This window comes from Nicotiana tomentosiformis, chromosome 2 (assembly GCF_000390325.3).
Source record: "Nicotiana tomentosiformis chromosome 2, ASM39032v3, whole genome shotgun sequence".
Taxonomy (NCBI): domain Eukaryota; kingdom Viridiplantae; phylum Streptophyta; class Magnoliopsida; order Solanales; family Solanaceae; genus Nicotiana; species Nicotiana tomentosiformis.
In genome coordinates this window covers 46,527,501-46,546,224 of record NC_090813.1, presented here as the reverse complement: position 1 = coordinate 46,546,224, position 18,724 = coordinate 46,527,501, and the positions used below count along the sequence as shown (strand labels likewise).

The 18,724-nt window shown below is 38.2% G+C and overlaps 1 protein-coding gene across 1 annotated transcript; it reads right to left on the bottom strand.

Annotated features, from left to right (window-relative positions):
• Nucleotides 1-14,484: 14,484 nt before the first annotated feature.
• Nucleotides 14,485-17,139, bottom strand: LOC104085794 (thaumatin-like protein 1b). The gene is made up of 3 exons (XM_009589916.4): nucleotides 16,786-17,139; nucleotides 15,996-16,695; nucleotides 14,485-15,120 (listed from the first exon to the last, which is right to left on the bottom strand). The coding sequence occupies exons 1-3, from the start codon at nucleotides 16,844-16,846 to the stop codon at nucleotides 14,976-14,978; spliced, it is 906 nt and encodes a 301-aa protein (XP_009588211.1). The 5' UTR covers nucleotides 16,847-17,139; the 3' UTR covers nucleotides 14,485-14,975.
• Nucleotides 17,140-18,724: the final 1,585 nt, after the last annotated feature.

Genomic DNA, 18,724 nt, shown 5'->3' with positions numbered 1-18,724 from the left:
ATGAATATTAATCAATAATTTTAAAGGTGTTTGACTCTCCACCATTGACACCCATTTAAAAAGCTTCGCAACCTTAATTTCGAATTCGGATTTTTCATAAAATATTATTTATTTGGATTGGGTGTTATTGCAAACGATTGGAAATATTATGTGGAGTTTATATCTCGATTTTGAGGGTATTTGGTGAAGCTTAGATTTGATTTGGCTGGGTTTTTAGGTTCAAATTCGAAGAAGAAGCGGCAGAACACATCACATAAAAAATATATACAAATCATATACAAAATACATACAAAAGACATATTGTATAAAATTTGTGTGAAAATTATATTTAAGTTGTATGATATTGTATTTAATTGGGTAAGAATGATGTATAAAAGTTGTAGATAAGTTGTAAATAAGTTGTATACTGTATAATTAGTTGTATGAAATTTATTTTTAGTATGTATGTTGTTGTAGATATATCAAATTTTGCATTAAATTTGTATGAAATTTTGTTTTAAATTTGTATCCTGATGTACCATACATTATTCTTTTCTTAAATAGGTAATTATGAAAAAAAAGAGAGAAGAGTTGCACTAATTAGGGCTTGAAATAGGTAGCACAACTGGAAGAAGTCTTATTTAGATGGAAGGACAATTTGAACTTCGTTCCCTTTAGTTACGCCATTTTCTAAGCAAAGAATCTCCTAATTTAAGGCATTAATAATGAATTGTATATATATTGCAAGAAAAACTTGTTTATGATGGGTAATATACAAAATTTGGACAATTTTGATAAAATAAGTTTCTAAATTCGCAAACTATTATGTCTCCGCTCGAAAGGTAAAACAATGAAAATAAAAAAAAATATTTAAAGAAAAAGTCACTAGTCATTTTTTGTTTCTCATGACCAAACAAATTTGACTGTAATAACATCGTCATACTGTATTTAAAAATCTAGCTACTTGGTTCGATCTAGATGTTGTTGGCAATCTTTAGTATTTAGAGCTGAAGTAATCCAGGCTTAGATAGAAAATCTCTCTGCTTGGAGTTTAATGCTTCAACAAATTTATTTTTCAGTACTCGATCCATGATCTTTCTCATCGCATACTCTATTTGCTCTCTGTATATTAACATGTTCGAATATCTCCATAAAGTTATGAGTGAAAATATATGTAGCTTTTCTGTCTTGTTTATTCTGTCTCTTAAATCTTATATATTGTATAGTGGAGTGGTCAAATTGGTGTTTTTTTTTTTTTTTTTTTTTTTGGAGTGGTTATCGGGCATGACTTGAAATCATGTGGGCTTTGCCCGCGCAGGTTCGAATCCTGCCGACCACGCTAATTATATTTTGTATCTGAAAAAACAAAGGTGTGACTCTCAATTTGAGTTTCAGCTATATATTAGTCGATCCTATATAAATTAACCTTTTTACAGTTATCATTTTTTGCTTAATGGGTGAACTGCTTAATGACTAATTGCTCGTAACCTTGTAGTCTTTCGGCGTGCAGACAAGAATCGGACCTTTTATCTGCAAATTGGTGGAATCTGTCAAAGCAAATTTGCCTTTGTTAAAGGATAACATAATGTTGCAATTTTAAAGTCTAGTTTCTGGATTAAAAGATGCATGAAATTTGAATAACTATCACTCATATTAGCATTAGTTTCCTCCTTTTCGGCTATGATCGAGTTATTCTAAATTCCAATCAGATTTCATAGAATAAAATGTTTTATAATTACGCCAGCCTAGCTGACACAAAATCATACTATTTCCAATTAATTAATGTTGCAAATATTTGATCGGAGATGTCATAAATGGAGGTAAATTCTGTTGTGATTAGTCGTATGAGAAAAATATTCCTACAATATAGTATGGTGTAATAATTACTCCTAGTAAAAACTCATATTAAATAAGAAAAAGAAAAAAAACAACTAAGATCCACCTAAATTGTGATCAATGTAGAGTTAACTAGGGTGTACATATTCCGCATCAACACCACTCTTTTAGTAGAGGTTTCTCAAGTCTCTTGTCCTGAATTCTATACTAATAATACTATCTACTATTTGAAGGATTGCTAGTTGTGAATTTGTGATGCAAAAGCTGAAACTTTTACATGGTCCGCAGTTTTAGGCTCTAGCTAGTTTTTACCTTCACTTCATTGGGTAGAAACTTGGTCCAAAATTTTTTGCAGAATTACATATGAAAGCAACGAACAGCAGGGACAACTAGTACCAGAGCCACCATTCTCTGACGTAGGAAAAGCATTGAGCTTAATTCCACATGGGGTGCATTCTTAGTTTCTTGCAGATTAGTTTTCCTTTAGTCCTTTCTTTTTCTATTTCTATTTCAAATGTGGCAGGGGATTTTGGGAGGCATATTATATTTCCTTACAATTGTTTTAGTATATATTTCCTTTAATTACTTAAGGCGGGTTCCATTATTTTATAGGATAATGTATATTTATCCTAGCTAACTAAATGATTAAAATAAAATAAATTACGGCAGCTATGGGTTTTATGTTTACTTTTAGCCACGATAAACGGTTATGAATACTCTCATCTTTTCACTTTTCTATGATCAGATAACTAATGATAATCGAATGCTAAAAAAGAACGCCTAAGATATAGACACAAAGATATCGGCTGCTGATGGAAGACGCAAAAGGTGTTTTGAATTTATTTAGTTATGCATTAATTATCTGCAATTGACTTTATAGCAACCTGGCCTAGTATATGTAGCTTTTCTATCTTGTTTTTTCTTGATCTCTTCATCTTATATTTAATAGAGTGCAGATATCAAGTTGAGAATTTCAGCAAGTGGTCGATGCTTAACAGATAATTGACCTTTTGCACGTGCTATTTTTCACCCTAATGGAAATTTGCTCATGAACTTTTTAAGTCTTGAGACATGTAGACAAGACTTGGACTTCTTATCTGCACGTTGGTGGAATTTGTTAAATCACTTTTGCCTTTCTTAAAATAGTTTTGGAGTTGTAGTTTTAATAAAATTCGAAAATCTGGATAAATAATTAATGTGCCTGGTTTGAATGGTTATGCCATATATTGATCTCCTCCTACTCGTCTACAATCGATTTAGTTCATATTCCAGTCAGATTGCGTACAAATAAAATGTTTCATCAACTAGGCAAGCATAGCTAACACGAAATCGTTTTATTTCCAAATAATTAATGAGGCTAATATTTTGAAAAGAATAGATCGCAAATGGAGGCAATCTTTTTTTATGGCTAGTTTCACACACAAAATTTAGTAGTTTTTATAAGTAATATTTGCATCCAGTCACCTTTGCCCTTTCGTACTACGCAAATGGGAGAAAATGAGATTATGGAGTCCATCCAATGCTTACTGAACACACTCTCTTAACCAAAGCCAATTATTTAAGCAATACCTGCCCATATTAGATTGACTTATTAAATTCTTTATTCTCTAGCTAAAAATATTGTTTAGTATGGTTTTTTATTTTTATTTTAAATGGATCTATTTCTTTCAGAAATGGATAGATGAACCGATAATATCATGCTACAATCGGAGAGACTCAAGTTGTCACATAAGGTCTTAAGCTTCAATTTTCAGGGTGTCTATTTGCAAGTTTAGGTTTTCAGAGCACAAATCATATATATATGGGATTGAAAAAATATTAACATATTCTTTAACAAGAGAAAGAAAAAACAACTGACATCCAGCTTTATTCTGTTCAATCTTGAGTTAACCATTTTCTTATCATCCCACCCATTTAAAGACATTTCCTAAATCTCTTATATTCAAAATTCTTTAATGTTCACATATATATTTACACGGTCCTTCGAAGCTTGAGGTCTAGTGTTCCTCATTCCTGAGTCATTCTCTGCAGTTAGAAAGAAGTCAAATAACTAAAGGAGTAAGGGACTAATCGTACTCAGAGCCACGATTTCCTGACGTGGCGAAAAGCATTTGAATTTTGAACTTTTATATGGGATGCATTCTTATACTGATTAATAATTTCTCATTCAGTTTCTTTGCCTTTCCTACTTCCATATAAAATGGCTGCGGGGTGGGGTGGAGATTGGATATTGGGAGGCATATATATTTTCTTAATTAATTACTTAAGGTAGGTCCATTATATTATAGGATAAAGTTTATTAATCCTAATTACATTATCAAACCAAAAGGAATTACGGAGGCCACTTCGTTCACACCTACATAGCTAGATTATAAAAAGATTCTGTTAAAAATCACAACGACCCTACATAAATTACAAGAGCATAACTCGATTACGTAAAGAAGAGTAGACATTCAAACCTTTTCTAATTGTCGTGATCAATATATAAGCATTAGTTTTTTTCCCTTTGGATATAAGCATTGGTTTAAATATAAAAAGATATCTTCTGCCACTAAACCTTGTCCTTAAATTACAAAAAACAATTTCGACGCCAACTATTATAAATTAAATTCCAATACGTCGGCAATAAGGTTTTACAACTTGGCTAGCTGCTCTTCTTCTTGTTACTCAGTTTTTTCCCCTTGCTTTTTGTTCTATTTATTCTTTTACTAAAAAGGAAAAAAGTTTTTACGTCACATGCATGGGCAGGACTCTAGCCAGTTTCCCAAGACTCCAAAATATGACGCAACCTTGGTGTTTTGTTTCACTTGTAAAATTGGGTTTTATTCTCTGCCCGCGGCAAGATTTTTGAGCAAAGAATTGTGGAAAAAACTATAGGGGTTTGTTTTAAAAAAGAAACATGTAGAATGTTGTTTTTTTTTGGGTACTTTCGATTGTTTCGAGTGGCTCAATTAATTCAGAGAGCACACTTAAAGCCCAGATATCCTCTAAGCAAGATCAATGCGACTGCCTTAATTAACTGCCAAATGACGAGTTAATTTCATTACCTCCCAAATGCCAAACAGGTTGGGTAAGCTAGTTTTAAGTTGGTTGCATTGTCAGCAATCTTCCTCTTTTATCGTCATAAAAATTATTTTTGTAACATTAAAGTAATTGAACTTTATGTATCATAACAATAAAGTCATTAAAACTTTTGCGGTTATAATGAGAAAGCTTTTATGACTTTATTGTTATAGCAGGTAAAGTTCAGCTACTTTAATATGATAAGAAATAAATTTACGATTTTACTATTAGTAGTAAATAATTAAGTTCAATGATCATAAGTAAAATTAACACGCATGGCGGCTGCAAAAATAGAGACCATCAAACTTGTCACAAATGGTAATGGGGCAGTGGTCAAGATACCATTTCTATTGCCTAATGAAACATTGCCGCAACCAGCATACACTGTTTTCCAAATGTTATCTGACTGCAAAATTATAGGAACATTAATGTAACACCAATAAAGATGCAACCACTGATTTACTACGTATTAAAGAACAAGAAGCATAGTAATTAATGTCGTACTAACTAGATATTAGTTGTTTAGTATTATATAAAAGGTCACCTGATATATAAAAGCGATGGCTGAGCATGGGCGGTGCCTTGTTAGGACATAAGTAAGCATTATGAATCTACGTAACGTGAAAATCATAGTTTTTTGTTTGGGGTTTAATGGTACGACACAACAAACCGACTATGAGAAGACAAGATGTAAGCATCAAATTTATAGTATGATGCACCTGGTTGTCCCCCTGATCAACCCCCACCATTTTGGAATTAATTTCATGTATTTCACTAAGTTCTGTTTACTATAGGAAAAAGCCACAAAACTTATCTTTGTTATGTTGATTAAGGCAGCTGAATTTTATCAACTATAATTGTAAAGTAATAAGCGTTACTCCTCATATTAGTAAAGTAAATTATTTTTTGTCATATTAAGTAACTAAATTGTACTTATTATGACGATTCAAAAGCTAAAGAAGACAGACCATGAAAATTAGTCATCTTGAATTCATGCAAACTTAACAAATAAATATGATAGTGCTTAAGATCTTGAATTCATGCAAATATAGCAAATGAATATATACAATCAAGTTAAAGATCCATACAGGCAACAACTGATTACATCAAATATAACCACGATAAATGGCTAGTTTTCAGCTAGCGTTAATTGGTTCATCTTATCAGATAACCACTTACAGTAGAATGATAAAAACAAAGTTAAAGATATATATGTGTTTACCCGAAAAATCGGATAACCTTAGATTTGTGTATGGTTCTAAGGATATGCGATACAATTTGATATAAATCGTGTAGAGAAATAGAAATATGAGTATTCTTGACTATGAGAATGAAAATAGTGAGCAAAAAGAATGAATAAGATAAAGTAAAACAAGCACAAGGGGATATCTTTCAATATGAGAAGTGATCTTTTGTTACCGTATCGCCTGCTTGCTTACAATCCATGTCCCTCTTATAGTAGAGGGATCCTACTTTATATATAATAAAAAATACATAGTGGAGAGCCCATAGACTTTAGTAGTCGAGTGAATGATTCGAACTCGAAATAATGTAGCCCGTAGGCGTAATGATCGAGTGAGTGCTTGCTCGAACTCGAAATAAAAGTAGCCCGTAGGCTTTAGTAGTCGAGTGAATGATTCGAACTCGAAATAATGTAGCCCGTAGGCGTAATGATCGAGTGAGTACTTGCTCGAACTCGAAATAAAAGTAGCCCGTAGGCTTTAGTAGTCGAGTGAATGATTCGAACTCGAAATAAAGTAGCCCGTAGGCGTAATGATCGAGTGAGTGCTTGCTCGAACTCGAAATAAAAGTAGCCCGTAGGCTTTAGTAGTCGAGTGAATGATTCGAACTCGAAATAAAGTAGCCCGTAGGCGTAATGATAGAGTGAGTGCTTGCTCGAACTCAAAATAAAAGTAGCCCGTAGACGTAATGATCAAAGTAGCTCGTAGACTTAGTAGTCGAGTGAATGATTCGAACTCGAAATAATGTAGCCCGTAGGCGTAATGATCGAGTGAGTGCTTGCTCGAACTCGAAATAAAAGTGGCCCGTAAGCTTTAGTAGTCGAGTGAATGATTCGAACTCGAAATAAAATAGCCCGTAGGCGTAATGATCGGGTGAGCGCTTGCTCGAACTCGATCCTGTTTGGATAATAAATCTTGAACATAGAATATCAATAAAGAAGAGGGCTTTCTTTGCAAATCATTATACATGGGTTCATGTTTTGAGTCAGGGCTCGGGCCAACTACATAAGCATGGTTTGTTTTGACCATTTGGCTCTTACAACATTTCCTGTTGAGACACTGTTTGTCATGAAATAACGAAGTAACTTCCTTTGCATCGAACTTGATAATCATCACAGATGCGTTCAATGATAAAGCCCCCTAGTATACGAGATTGATTTTAAAGAGGCCTCGGATACTCAGCAGTAGTATCGTTTCCGCTATATGGCTGGTATCGATCTCTGGTCGACTTTTGCTTTTTCGTAACGGACCTAGAAATCAACTGGTCATCTTCAACTCATATTTTGGATTGATATCGATTGTGCACATCGGTCCAAGTAATAGCTGGGTACTCGATCAGATTTTGCTTCAGCCGCCGTGAAGCCATCGAGCTCCGCTCGTTTAGACCTTGAGTGAAAGCTTGAACAGCCCAATTGTCTGTGACTGGTGGCAGATCCATTCGTTCCATTTGAAAACGAACTACGAACTCCCTTAGCATCTCATTTTCCTTTTGTATTACCTTGAACAAGTCCGACTTTCTGGTTTCGACCTTTATGGCTCCGACATGTGTTTTTACGAAGCAATCTGCAAGCATAGCAAAAGAATCAATAGAGTTAGATGGTAAATTATGATACCATACCATTGCTCTCTTTGACAGGGTTTCACCGAATTTTTTCAATAATACAGATTCGATCTCATCATCTTCCAAATCATTGCCCTTGATGGCACACGAGTAAGAAGTGATGTGCTCGCTGGGGTCGGTCATTCCGTTATATTTGGGTATTTCGGGCATACGGAATTTTTTGGGGATTGGTTTTGGGGTTGCACTCGAGGAAAAAGGCTTTTGAATGAATTTTTTTGAATCTAGCCCTTTTATCATTGGTGGAGCTCCCGGGATCTGATCGACCCTGAAATTATATGTTTCTACTTTTTTATCGTTGGCTTCGACTCGTTTTGTGAGTTCCTCGAGCAATTTAGTAATTTCGGGAGTAGTCCCCGATTCTGGCTCATTTGATTTCACTATGGCTGGTTCTGTTCTGTGGGTGATTTCTCGAAGCGGATTGGGCTCCGGCCTGCTTCGTTCTTGAGTTTGGCTCTACAACTGAGCTATCGCTATTTGCTGGGCTTGTAATATCTTGAATATCATCCGTAAGCTGACTCTGATCTCCTCTACGTTATGGGTGTCTCGAGCTACGGATCGAGTACCACCCTGAATATTTTTTTCCGGTTCGGAACGTTGGTTCGCCTCAAGAGCCACTTGTGAATTGACATCTAGCGGTATTTCGACTCGAGCTTTGGTGACATCGTTAATTCGCCTTACGGCCCTGGGTGTCAAGTTGTTGGTTTCATCTTGAAGGACGGCTTCGTGGTCGATAGGTATAGCCATCAATCGAGGGTTTGCCATTGTTGATCTGAAGTTATAAACTGGTGTGTATTGCAGATTTGTATCAAACAACCACTATTACCCTTAGCCCCACGGTGGGCACTAAACTGTTTATCCGAAAAATTGGATAACGTTAGATTTGTGTATGGTTCAAAGGATATGCGATACAATTTGATATAAATCGTGTAGAGAAATAAAAATATGTGTATTCCTGACTATGAGAATGAAAATAGTGAGCAAAAAGAATGAATAAGATAAAGTAAAACAAGTACAAGGGGATATCTTTCAATATGAGAAGTGATCTTTTGTTATCGTGTCGCCTGCTTGCTTACAATCCATGTCCCTCTTATAGTAGAGGGATCCTACTTTATATATAATAAAAAATACGTAGTGGAGAGCCCATGATGTATTGTCTTTTCCTCGATTTCCGCCAAGATTCTCTCCCATAGTGTGGTTGCAACGGCCCTAGTCTGTGAGCTCGATGTTGGATCGAACCCTCGGCCTTGGTCCGAGCTCGATTCTGACTTGGGGTCTCGGTATTCGGGGTGAGTGTTGGTCGGTCCATTCATCTTCGATAATCTCCGCTTTGCCTCGTAGTTCGATTTGGATATGGGCTCGATAATGTTATCGAGCTTGTCATTGATCTGTCTTAGAGCTCGAAGCTCGCCGCCCTTACTTCGGACCTTGACCAAGCTTGTCATGCAGATATCATTTGATCGAAACCTTATCGTCTCGATCAGTCCGTATGACTGACTCAAATCACTTTTAACCGTATACAAATAGTCCCCTCGTTTCTCGGAAAAGGATGTGGCGAGAAATGATATGATTTCCCAATAGCTCGATCAGATATGCATTGACGTTTTCATCGATCCATAAACTGGTGGACCGATTTCTGGCCTCGAGTATCGATCCCAACCGAAGGCAGAAGATAGTGCTCTCCTTTCCTGCGGATACCCGAATTTTTTCTTCCCCTGTGGGGATTGCCAGTTACCTTCGGTCCTTGGTGACTGAAGAAGATCAATCAGTTATGAATGCGGTAGGGCCCGCCTGTCTCTTCAACGAGGCCCAACATGCTTTGAATCGGGTAACTCTGATGGCGTTTTCGCTGCTTCTTTTACACATAGTTGCAGGTAATTCTAATATTTCTCCTTTTGTTTGCAGGCTTCGGTGTTGCATCACGAGGCCTTTCTTCGAATCAGGGAGGAGCATGACGCCGAGGTTCGGAGCCTCTCTGAGAAGAGTGACTCGTACAAGCTTCTTAGTGAAAAAGTTCGAGCAGACAGCGGCTCGGGAAGTGCATGAGGAGATGGCTAACCAGGTATTCCGAATGTTCCATGATAGTAAAGATGAAAAAGAGATAACCACTAACGATCTGATTCTGCAGGTTCGATAGAGGATCGAGCAGATTAGACGGCTTAACTCACAGGTAGATGCACTACTGGCCGAGGCAGAAGAATTAAAAAGTGTATGGATAACCTTGCCTCGAAAAAGGAAGCCGTCGAAGCTTAGTTGGAGTTGTCAGATGCCCAACTTCGATCTGCAAAAAAAAAATACTTTGGGGCTGATCGAAAAGATGAAAGAGCTTTAGCATCGGTTAGATTTGGCCAGTTTAGATAAAGCATATTTGGCCAAAGAACTCGAAGTGGCCAGATCTGAAGTGGTCGAGGCCAACAAAAGAGCCGATGCCAAAGTAGCTCAGTTCGGGATCGATGTCGAGGTTAATCAAGCCAAAGCTACGAGCATGGTCGAATATGCAAAGTGGCAGGCGAGGAGAGAGGCTCTCGAGGAGGTCAGAGCTCAGGGCTTCGATGTTGGGGCCGAGATTGAAGTCGCCGGGGCGGAGGAGAACAAAGCTCGGAGGTTGGCCTTTCCTGAGGAGGACTCCGATGACTCAGGGGAGTCTGAAGATGAGGACGATGCCGAGAATACGGCCTCCGATGAAGATTGAGTCATTTAGGGCCTTAGGTTGATCGCTTCGTTCTTTTGATACCGCTTTAGGTTTTTGTATAAAGAACTTCCTCTTGGAAGAGTAGCCGCCTCTGTACAAAAATTTTGTAAATATAAATCTTTCTTCTTTTTGAAGAAAAATAGCCTTTCAAACTAAATAGATAGCTTGAATTTAAATCTTTGTTACCTTGTGGGTAGTCCCCTTCGCTTTATCGGGCTCGAACATCCTTCAGCTTAAATAGTCAAGTGTTCATTTTAATTTGAAGAAATAAGTAGTTTTGCTCGAAATTGAAATAAAAGTAGCCCGTAGGCTTAGTAATAGAGTGAATGATTCGAACTCGATGCAATGCAGCCCATAGACGTAATGGTCGAAGTAGCCCGTAGGCTTAATGGTTCAGTGAGTGCTTACTCGAACTCGAAATAAAACTAGCTCGTAGGCTTAGCAATAGATTGAATAATTCGAACTCGATGCAATGTAGCCCGTAGACGTAATGATCGAGTGAGTGCTTGCTCAAACTCGAAATAAAAGTAGCCCGTAGGCTTTAGTAGTCGAGTGAATGATTCGAACTCGAAATAAAGTAGCCCATATGAGTAATGATCGAGTGAGTGCTTGCTCGAACTCGAAATAAAAGTAGCCCGTAGGCTTTAGTAGTCGAGTGAATGATTCGAACTCGAAATAATGTAGCCCGTAGGCATAATAATCGAGTGAGTGCTTGCTCGAACTCGAAATAAAAGTAGCATGTAGGCTTTAGTAGTCGAGTGAATGATTCGAACTCGAAATAAAGTAGCCCGTAGGCGTAATGATCGAGTGAGTACTTGCTCGAACTCGAAATAATAGCAGCCCGTAGGCTTTAGTAGTCGAGTGAATGATTCGAACTTGAAATAAAATAGCCCGTAGGCATAATGATCGAGTGAGTGCTTGCTCGAACTCAAAATAAAAGTAGCCCGTAGGCGTAATGATCAAAGTAGCCCGTAGGTTTAGTAGTCGAGTGAATGATTCGAACTCGAAATAATGTAGCCCGTAGGCGTAATGATCGAGTGAGTGCTTACTCGAACTCAAAATAAAAGTGGCTCGTAGGCTTTAGTAGTCGAGTGAATGATTCGAACTCGAAATAAAATAGCCCGTAGGCATAATGATCGGGTGAGCGCGTGCTCGAACTCGATCCTGTTTGCATAATAAATCTTGAACATAGAATATCGGTAAAGAAGAGGGCTTTCTTTGCAAATCATTATACATGGGTTCATGTTTTGCGTCACGGCTCGGACCAACTACATAAGCATGGTTTGTTTTGACCATTTGGCTCTTACAACGTTTCCTATTGAGACACTGTTTGTCATGAAATAACGAAGTAACTTCCTTTGCACCAAACTTGATAATCATCATAGATGCGTTCAATAATAAAGCCCCCTAGTATAAGAGGTTGATTTTAAAGAGGCCTCGAATACTCAGCAGTAGTATCGTTTCCGCTATATGGCTGGTATCGATCTCTGGTCGACTTTTGCTTTTTCGTAACGGACCTAGAAATCAACTGGTCATCTTCGACTCTTATTTTGGATTGATATCGATTGTGCACATCGGTCCAAGTAATAGCTGGGTACTCGATCAGATTTTGCTTCAGCCGCCATGAAGCCATCGAGCTCCGCTCGTTTAGACCTTGAGTGAAAGCTTGAACAACCTAATTGTTTGTGACTAGTGGCAGATCCATTCGTTCCATTTGAAAACGAGCTACGAACTCCCTTAGCATCTCGTTATCCTTTTGTATTACCTTGAACAGGTCCGACTTTCTAATTTCGACCTTTATGGCTCCGGCATGTGATTTTACGAAGTAATCTGCAAGCATAGCAAAAGAATCAATAGAATTAGATGGTAAATTATGATACCATACCATTGCCCCCTTTGACAGGGTTTCACCGAATTTTTTCAATAATACAAATTCGATCTCATCATCTTTCAAATCATTGCCCTTGATAGCACACGTGTAAGAAGTGATGTGCTCGTTGGGGTCGGTCGTTCCATTATATTTGGGTATTTCGGGCATACGAAATTTTTTGGGGATTAGTTTTGGGGCTGCACTCGAGGGAAAAGGCTTTTGAATGAACTTTTTTGAATCTAGCCCTTTTATCATTGGTGGAGCTCCCGGGATCTGATCAACCCTGGAATTATATGTTTCTACTTTTTTATCGTTGGCTTCGACTCATTTTGTGAGTTCCTCAAGCAATTTAGTAATTTCGGGAGTAGTCCCCGATTCTGGCTCATTCTGGTTCCGTTCTGTGGGTGATTTCTCGAAGCGGATTGGGCTCCGGCCTGCTTCGTTCCTGAGTTTGGCTCTGCAACTGAGTTATCGTTATTTGCTGGGATTGTAACATCTCGAATATCATCCGTAAGCTGACTCTGATCTCCTCCACGTTATGGGTGTCTCGAGCTACGGATCGAGTACCGCCCTGAATGTTGTTTTCCTGTTCGGAACGTTGGTTCGCCTCAAGAGCCACTTGTGAATTGACATCTAGCGGTACTTCGACTCGAGCTTCGGTGACATCGTTAATTCGCCTTCCGGCCCCGGGTGTCAAGTCGTTGGTTTCATCTTGAAGGCCGACTTCGTGGTCGATAGGTATAGCCATCAATCGAGGGTTTGCCATTGTTGATCTGAAGTTGTAAACTGGTGTGTATTGCAGATTTGTATCAAACAACCACTATTACCCTTAGCCCCACGGTGGGCGCCAAACTGTTTATCCGAAAAATCGGATAACGTTAGATTTGTATATGGTTCTAAGGATATGCGATACAATTTGATATAAATCGTGTAGAGAAATAGAAATATGTGTATTCTTGACTATGAGAATGAAAATAGTGAGCAAAAAGAATGAATAAGATAAAGTAAAACAAGCAGAAGGGGATATCTTTCAATATAAGAAGTGATCTTTTGTTACCGTGCCGCCTGCTTGCTTACAATCCATGTCCCTCTTATAGTAGAGGGATCCTACTTTATATATAATAAAAAATACGTAGTGAAGAGCTCATGATGTATTGTCTTTTCCTCGATTTCCGCCAAGATTCTCTCCCATAGTGCGGTTGCAACGGCCCTAGTCTGCGAGCTCGATGTTGGATCGAACCCTCGGCCTTGGTCCGAGCTCGATTCTGACTTGGGGTCTCGGTAATCGGGGTGAGTGTTGATTGGTCCATGCATCTTCGATAATCTCCGCTTTGCCTCGTAGTTCGATTTGGATATGGGCTCGATAATGATATCGAGCTTGTCATTGATCGGTCTTAGAGCTCGAAGCTCGCCGCCCTTACTTCGGATCTTGACCGAGCTTGTCATGCAGATATCCTTTGATCGAAACCTTATCGTCTCGATCATTCCGTACGACTGACTCAAATCGGTTTTGACCGTATACAATGTGTGTGTGAAGTAGCAACTTGGCTTTATAAGCTGGCATAACTTTTATAGGATCTGTTTTTCTTGATCTCTTTATGTTATATATCTAGCAGCGTGAAGATCAAATTGGGAATGCTTACTTCAGAGTTGAGAGAAAGTGGCGCGACTAATCTCTAATAAAAATATCTGCAATTAGTGGATGTTGTCACGCGCTTTTTTTTTCCCCCCCTTTAATCTTAATGGGAATTTGATCATACCCGTTTAGTCTTGCGGCATGAAGACAAGAATTCTACTTCTTATCCATACGTTGGTGGAGTCTGTCTAAGAAAATTTGCCCTTGTTATGACTTACCATTAATGCTAGCTTTTGTACTTTGAAGTAGAATATTTGGATAAAAATTAGGTGATTGGTTTGAATCATTATCACTGGTATGGCACTAATTTCTTCTGTTTCGGCTATGATCTATTTAGTTCATATTCCGATCTGGCCGCGTGATATAATGTTTCATTTTCAAGGCAACCTAAGCTAACACGAAATCATACTGTTTCTAATAAAAATCCTACTTACATCATCAAAACAAACAAACGATGGCGGCCAACTTCAGACCTACTTGGATAGATTACAAAAAGCTTATGTCAAAATTAAATGCACAAATAAATTACAAGACAAAAACCAGAGGAAATATTTAACCCTTCTTAATATATTGTCATTAAAAGGCATTACTTGACAAGCAAAAATGATATCTCAACTCATGCCACTAAACCCTGTCCACACTTTTCTTTTATTTTATATTACAAAAAACTATTTGAATTCTAATCTCAACCAATCATCATAATTAAGTAAAAACATTCCACTACGTCGGCAATTTACAACTTGCCCAGCCCTTTCTTCTTGTTCTTGTCGCGCTTTTGTTTCCCTAGCTCTTTGTGCTGCTGCTTCTTTTTTATCAAAAAGAGAAAATAGAGATTCCCACGTCACATGGATACCACATCTTCAAAGACTCCAAAAAATGGCGGACTTTGGGCTATTGAGTTCACATGCAAAAGTGGGTATATATATTCAAGAATCGTGGGGCAAAAATATTGAGTTGGCCCAGGCTACTTCAAATAGCTAGCATAATCAGGGACCAGAAATCCTTTGTAATAGTAACAAAGATCAATGGAACTGCCTCAATTATATTGCCAAATTAAGGGCTGCTAAAATGGTGATCATCAAGCTTGTGTAGAACGGTAATGGGCCAGAGGTTAACGTACGACCACTGCTACTGACCAATGAAACGTTGCTCCCACCAGCGTATTGTCCTCCAGATGATTTCTGACTGCAATATTAACACACCATTATTAGATCACCGGTTTACTAGCAAGTATTAGATAACTATATATAAACGAAGTAATTAATTAAGGTAGTATTAAATTATCAGCAGTAGTTATTTTATATAAAGGTGACATGATATAACATTGATAGTTGAGCGTGGACGGTGCCTCAATTTGTTAGGACCCAAGTAAGCATTTTGAATCTACGTAACATGAAAAGCATTGGTTCTTATTAAAATAGACACAACAAACCGACTCTGAGAAGCCAAGATGTAAGCACTAAATTATGTAGGGTAGCGACGCACATGGCCCCAACCCTCCCTCATCCTATTCTCAACTTTTAGAATTTCTTAGTTTGCTTAAAATCAAGCCAACACTCCTTTGAGCTTCAATTCTAGGTGTGACTCATTATAAGATCAAAAAGGTAGTGCGAGACAACTGACAACACATATGCTCTCATTTCCGACACACATGATGGACAACTTCCATCACCCTCGAACATATATATATTTGCATTCCATGTTACTTAGCTTGTTCAACAAATATGACTACTTCTTAGCCTAACCAAACACATGCCTTGCTAATAATTAATTAATTCTATTAGAATACACTAACGAAAAGATTTAACTATCAACAGATATAACTTAAATTCTAAGAATTATTATGGTGTCAGACATATTAGCTTATGAAGTAATTACTCCCTTCTTAAGGTTTAACTAAAGCTATACCTCACACGGCAAAAATTTATTTAAAACACAAAACCTATTGGAGAAGGGGAATTTAATTGGAAAAACAAGAAAAGAAAGAAATTGAAGAGACATTAAATTGAACCAAATTGAGAAAAGAACTTGGTTGATAAGGAAAACGGCGAAGTATGTACCTAGCAGCAGGAGCAGGACAAAATGTGATGACATAATCAGCCGAAGCACAAGTGAAGGTACTGGTTCCATCATCATACGCATAGCTGTAAGCGCGTGGGCATGAACTCTTGAAAAACTCCGAGTAATCAGTCGGCTTGCATGTATCAGGCGTAGCGTAGGGCCCACTACAACAATACCTTGGATCGCCAAACGCTTCACACGCGCTCTTGCACGCCACGCACTCGCCGCCGCCGCCCGTACTCATCATCTTCAGCTCCGCCGGACACGGCCCGTTAAGGTCCACGACACACCCAGTCGCCGAACAGTTTCCGGCTCCGGTCCCACCTTGTGGGCTCACTAACATAGGCAAGTTATAACCATCCACAAGGCTAACGTCATAGAAATCAAGGCCACCGGCGCCGTTGAGAGTGAACTCTGCTAGAGTCGCCGGCGGTGCAGCTCCGCCGGTGCACTCAAGTGTTCCGGAGCCACAATCACCTGTCACGCAAGTGAATTTACCCGTAGTAGAATCTTGGGAGCAAAAAGTCCGACCCCATAAACGACCCGACCAACCCGCTGGAACTGAAATGGGTATGGCCTGTCCAGGATTCAGTTGAAGTCCAGTAGGAGAAAGCTGGGTAGTTCCTGCACCTGATAATATCCCGGGCCATACTGTAAAACTGCACTGGTTTACTAATGTAAATGTTGCTGATAACACCCCTGTTTCATTAAACCAACAAAAATGAATAACAAAGCTCCAAACTTTACCACAATAATGTGAATAACAAGAATACTAGAATCAAAACTTACCAGAAATTAGGAATACGAAACATGAACAGAACAGGGCAAGAAAAACTTGAGGTTTCGCCATTGTAATGTTTCTCTGTTTTGACTAAGATGTTTGAAGAGAATGAGAAATGAAGAAGTTGGCAATGTGGAGTACTGAAATGAATGTCAGAAGGATCACGTGGTCGGACTAAGCTATTTATAGAAAAAATTTTGGAGCGACGTTGGAGGGGGAACAGAACACCGCCACAGTATAAGGTCGGCAACTGTGTCGGATCAGGTCAAAATGGCTTAAATTAGAAATTAAGAGAATAGAGCTTTGGGATTGGAAGAGCTAAAATTCGTAAGTTTCAAGGATTAGTTTAAAGCTTTGGGAGTAATGCTTAAGCGGGGTTGCGGGAGGATTTAAATAGAATGCGATTTAAGGAGAGATGTCTCTAATTACTGTGTTTAAAATTAACAGAGGAGAAAAAAAAGATAAAGTAACAGAAGGGACTTTTGGGTAAGGGGGAAGGGCGGGGAGTTAATGACGGTTAAATTCAACGGCCCTATGGGCCTTGGGAAGATAGGTGTGGGACCCCCTTGCAAATGGCAATAAGGCCCAATGACGGTTGGTTCACCACTTGCGGGACCCATCTGTGAAACGGTCAAATAGCGTGGATTCTTGACAGTGGCAAGTTGAAACCAGTGAACTGAACCTCAGCCGCAAACACAAATTAACACATAATAATTATATTTTTATTTTCTCTAATTCTTTACTAATCAATTAATATTGATGGCTTATAGTCCTGGGGCTCCCTTCATGGCTGAAACAAAAGGGAAAACCAAGAGATAGGCTCATTTAAACCCATTTCAGCAGCTTACAAGTTACAAACCGCAGATTTTGCAAAATTTGGTGCCGCCATTGTCATTATGAGAGGGAGTATTAAATTGTTTGAAATATAAAAGAAAGGAAAAACAAGTGAGATACATTAACTAATAGTAGTAATAGGTATTGACAGAAAAAGAAACGGTCGTAGTGCAATCGAAAAGGGGAAGATGGTTGTAGGTAGCGGCGGAGTCAAATTTTTTACTTAAGAGCTGTCAAAATAAACACAGAAAGAAAATTAAGGGAGTTAACATATAATATCTTTATCCGAAAAATGAATAGAGTTGAATTTGTACGTAGTTCTAAGGTTACGTGTTATAGCTTAATACAAATTATAAGGATAAATAGAAATATTAAATACGGATTGCAAAGGATGCAAAATAAACGAGGTTGGAAAGAAGATGATTTTTAGGACTAAGCAAGATAAATCAATTTATAAAACTTAAAAGAATAACTCTTCAATATAGGAGTATATGGTGCTTGAGTTACAATGTAAGCCAAAAACCTGTCTTTTACAGAAATGTAGACATCATCTTTATAATGGAGGATCTTACTTTTAGATATAATTAAAAATACATAGTGGGAGACCCATGATAAATCAGTTTTTTTATAATTCCTGCCATGATTCTCTCCTCTTGTGGGGATTGCAACGGCTCTTGTCTGTGAGCTTGATATTGACTCGAGCTCTCGATATTGACTGAGCTCGATTCTGACTCGGATCCCTGTATTGATTCGGTGCCAGTGTTGGTCGGTCTCTGAATCATAAGCTCGATAACTTTACTTTGCACCCTAGTTCGACTTGGGTTCGAGTTTGATAATAACTTCAAGTTCGACATTGATCGGTCATTCGGGCTCGAAGCTTGGTGACCTGACTTCGGACCTCAACTTGATATTATGAAGACGCTTCTCCGATCCAATGTATTACCATCTAAACCAGTTCGTACGAAGGACTAACCGATTTTTACCGTATATATAATACATATGCATAAAATAAATTTTTTGACCAAGCTAAATATTATAATTTTCCGGCGAAAGAGTATATGAGGTGGCTCTACCATTGGTTGTTGGTTGATACTCTCTTCTATTCGCTATATT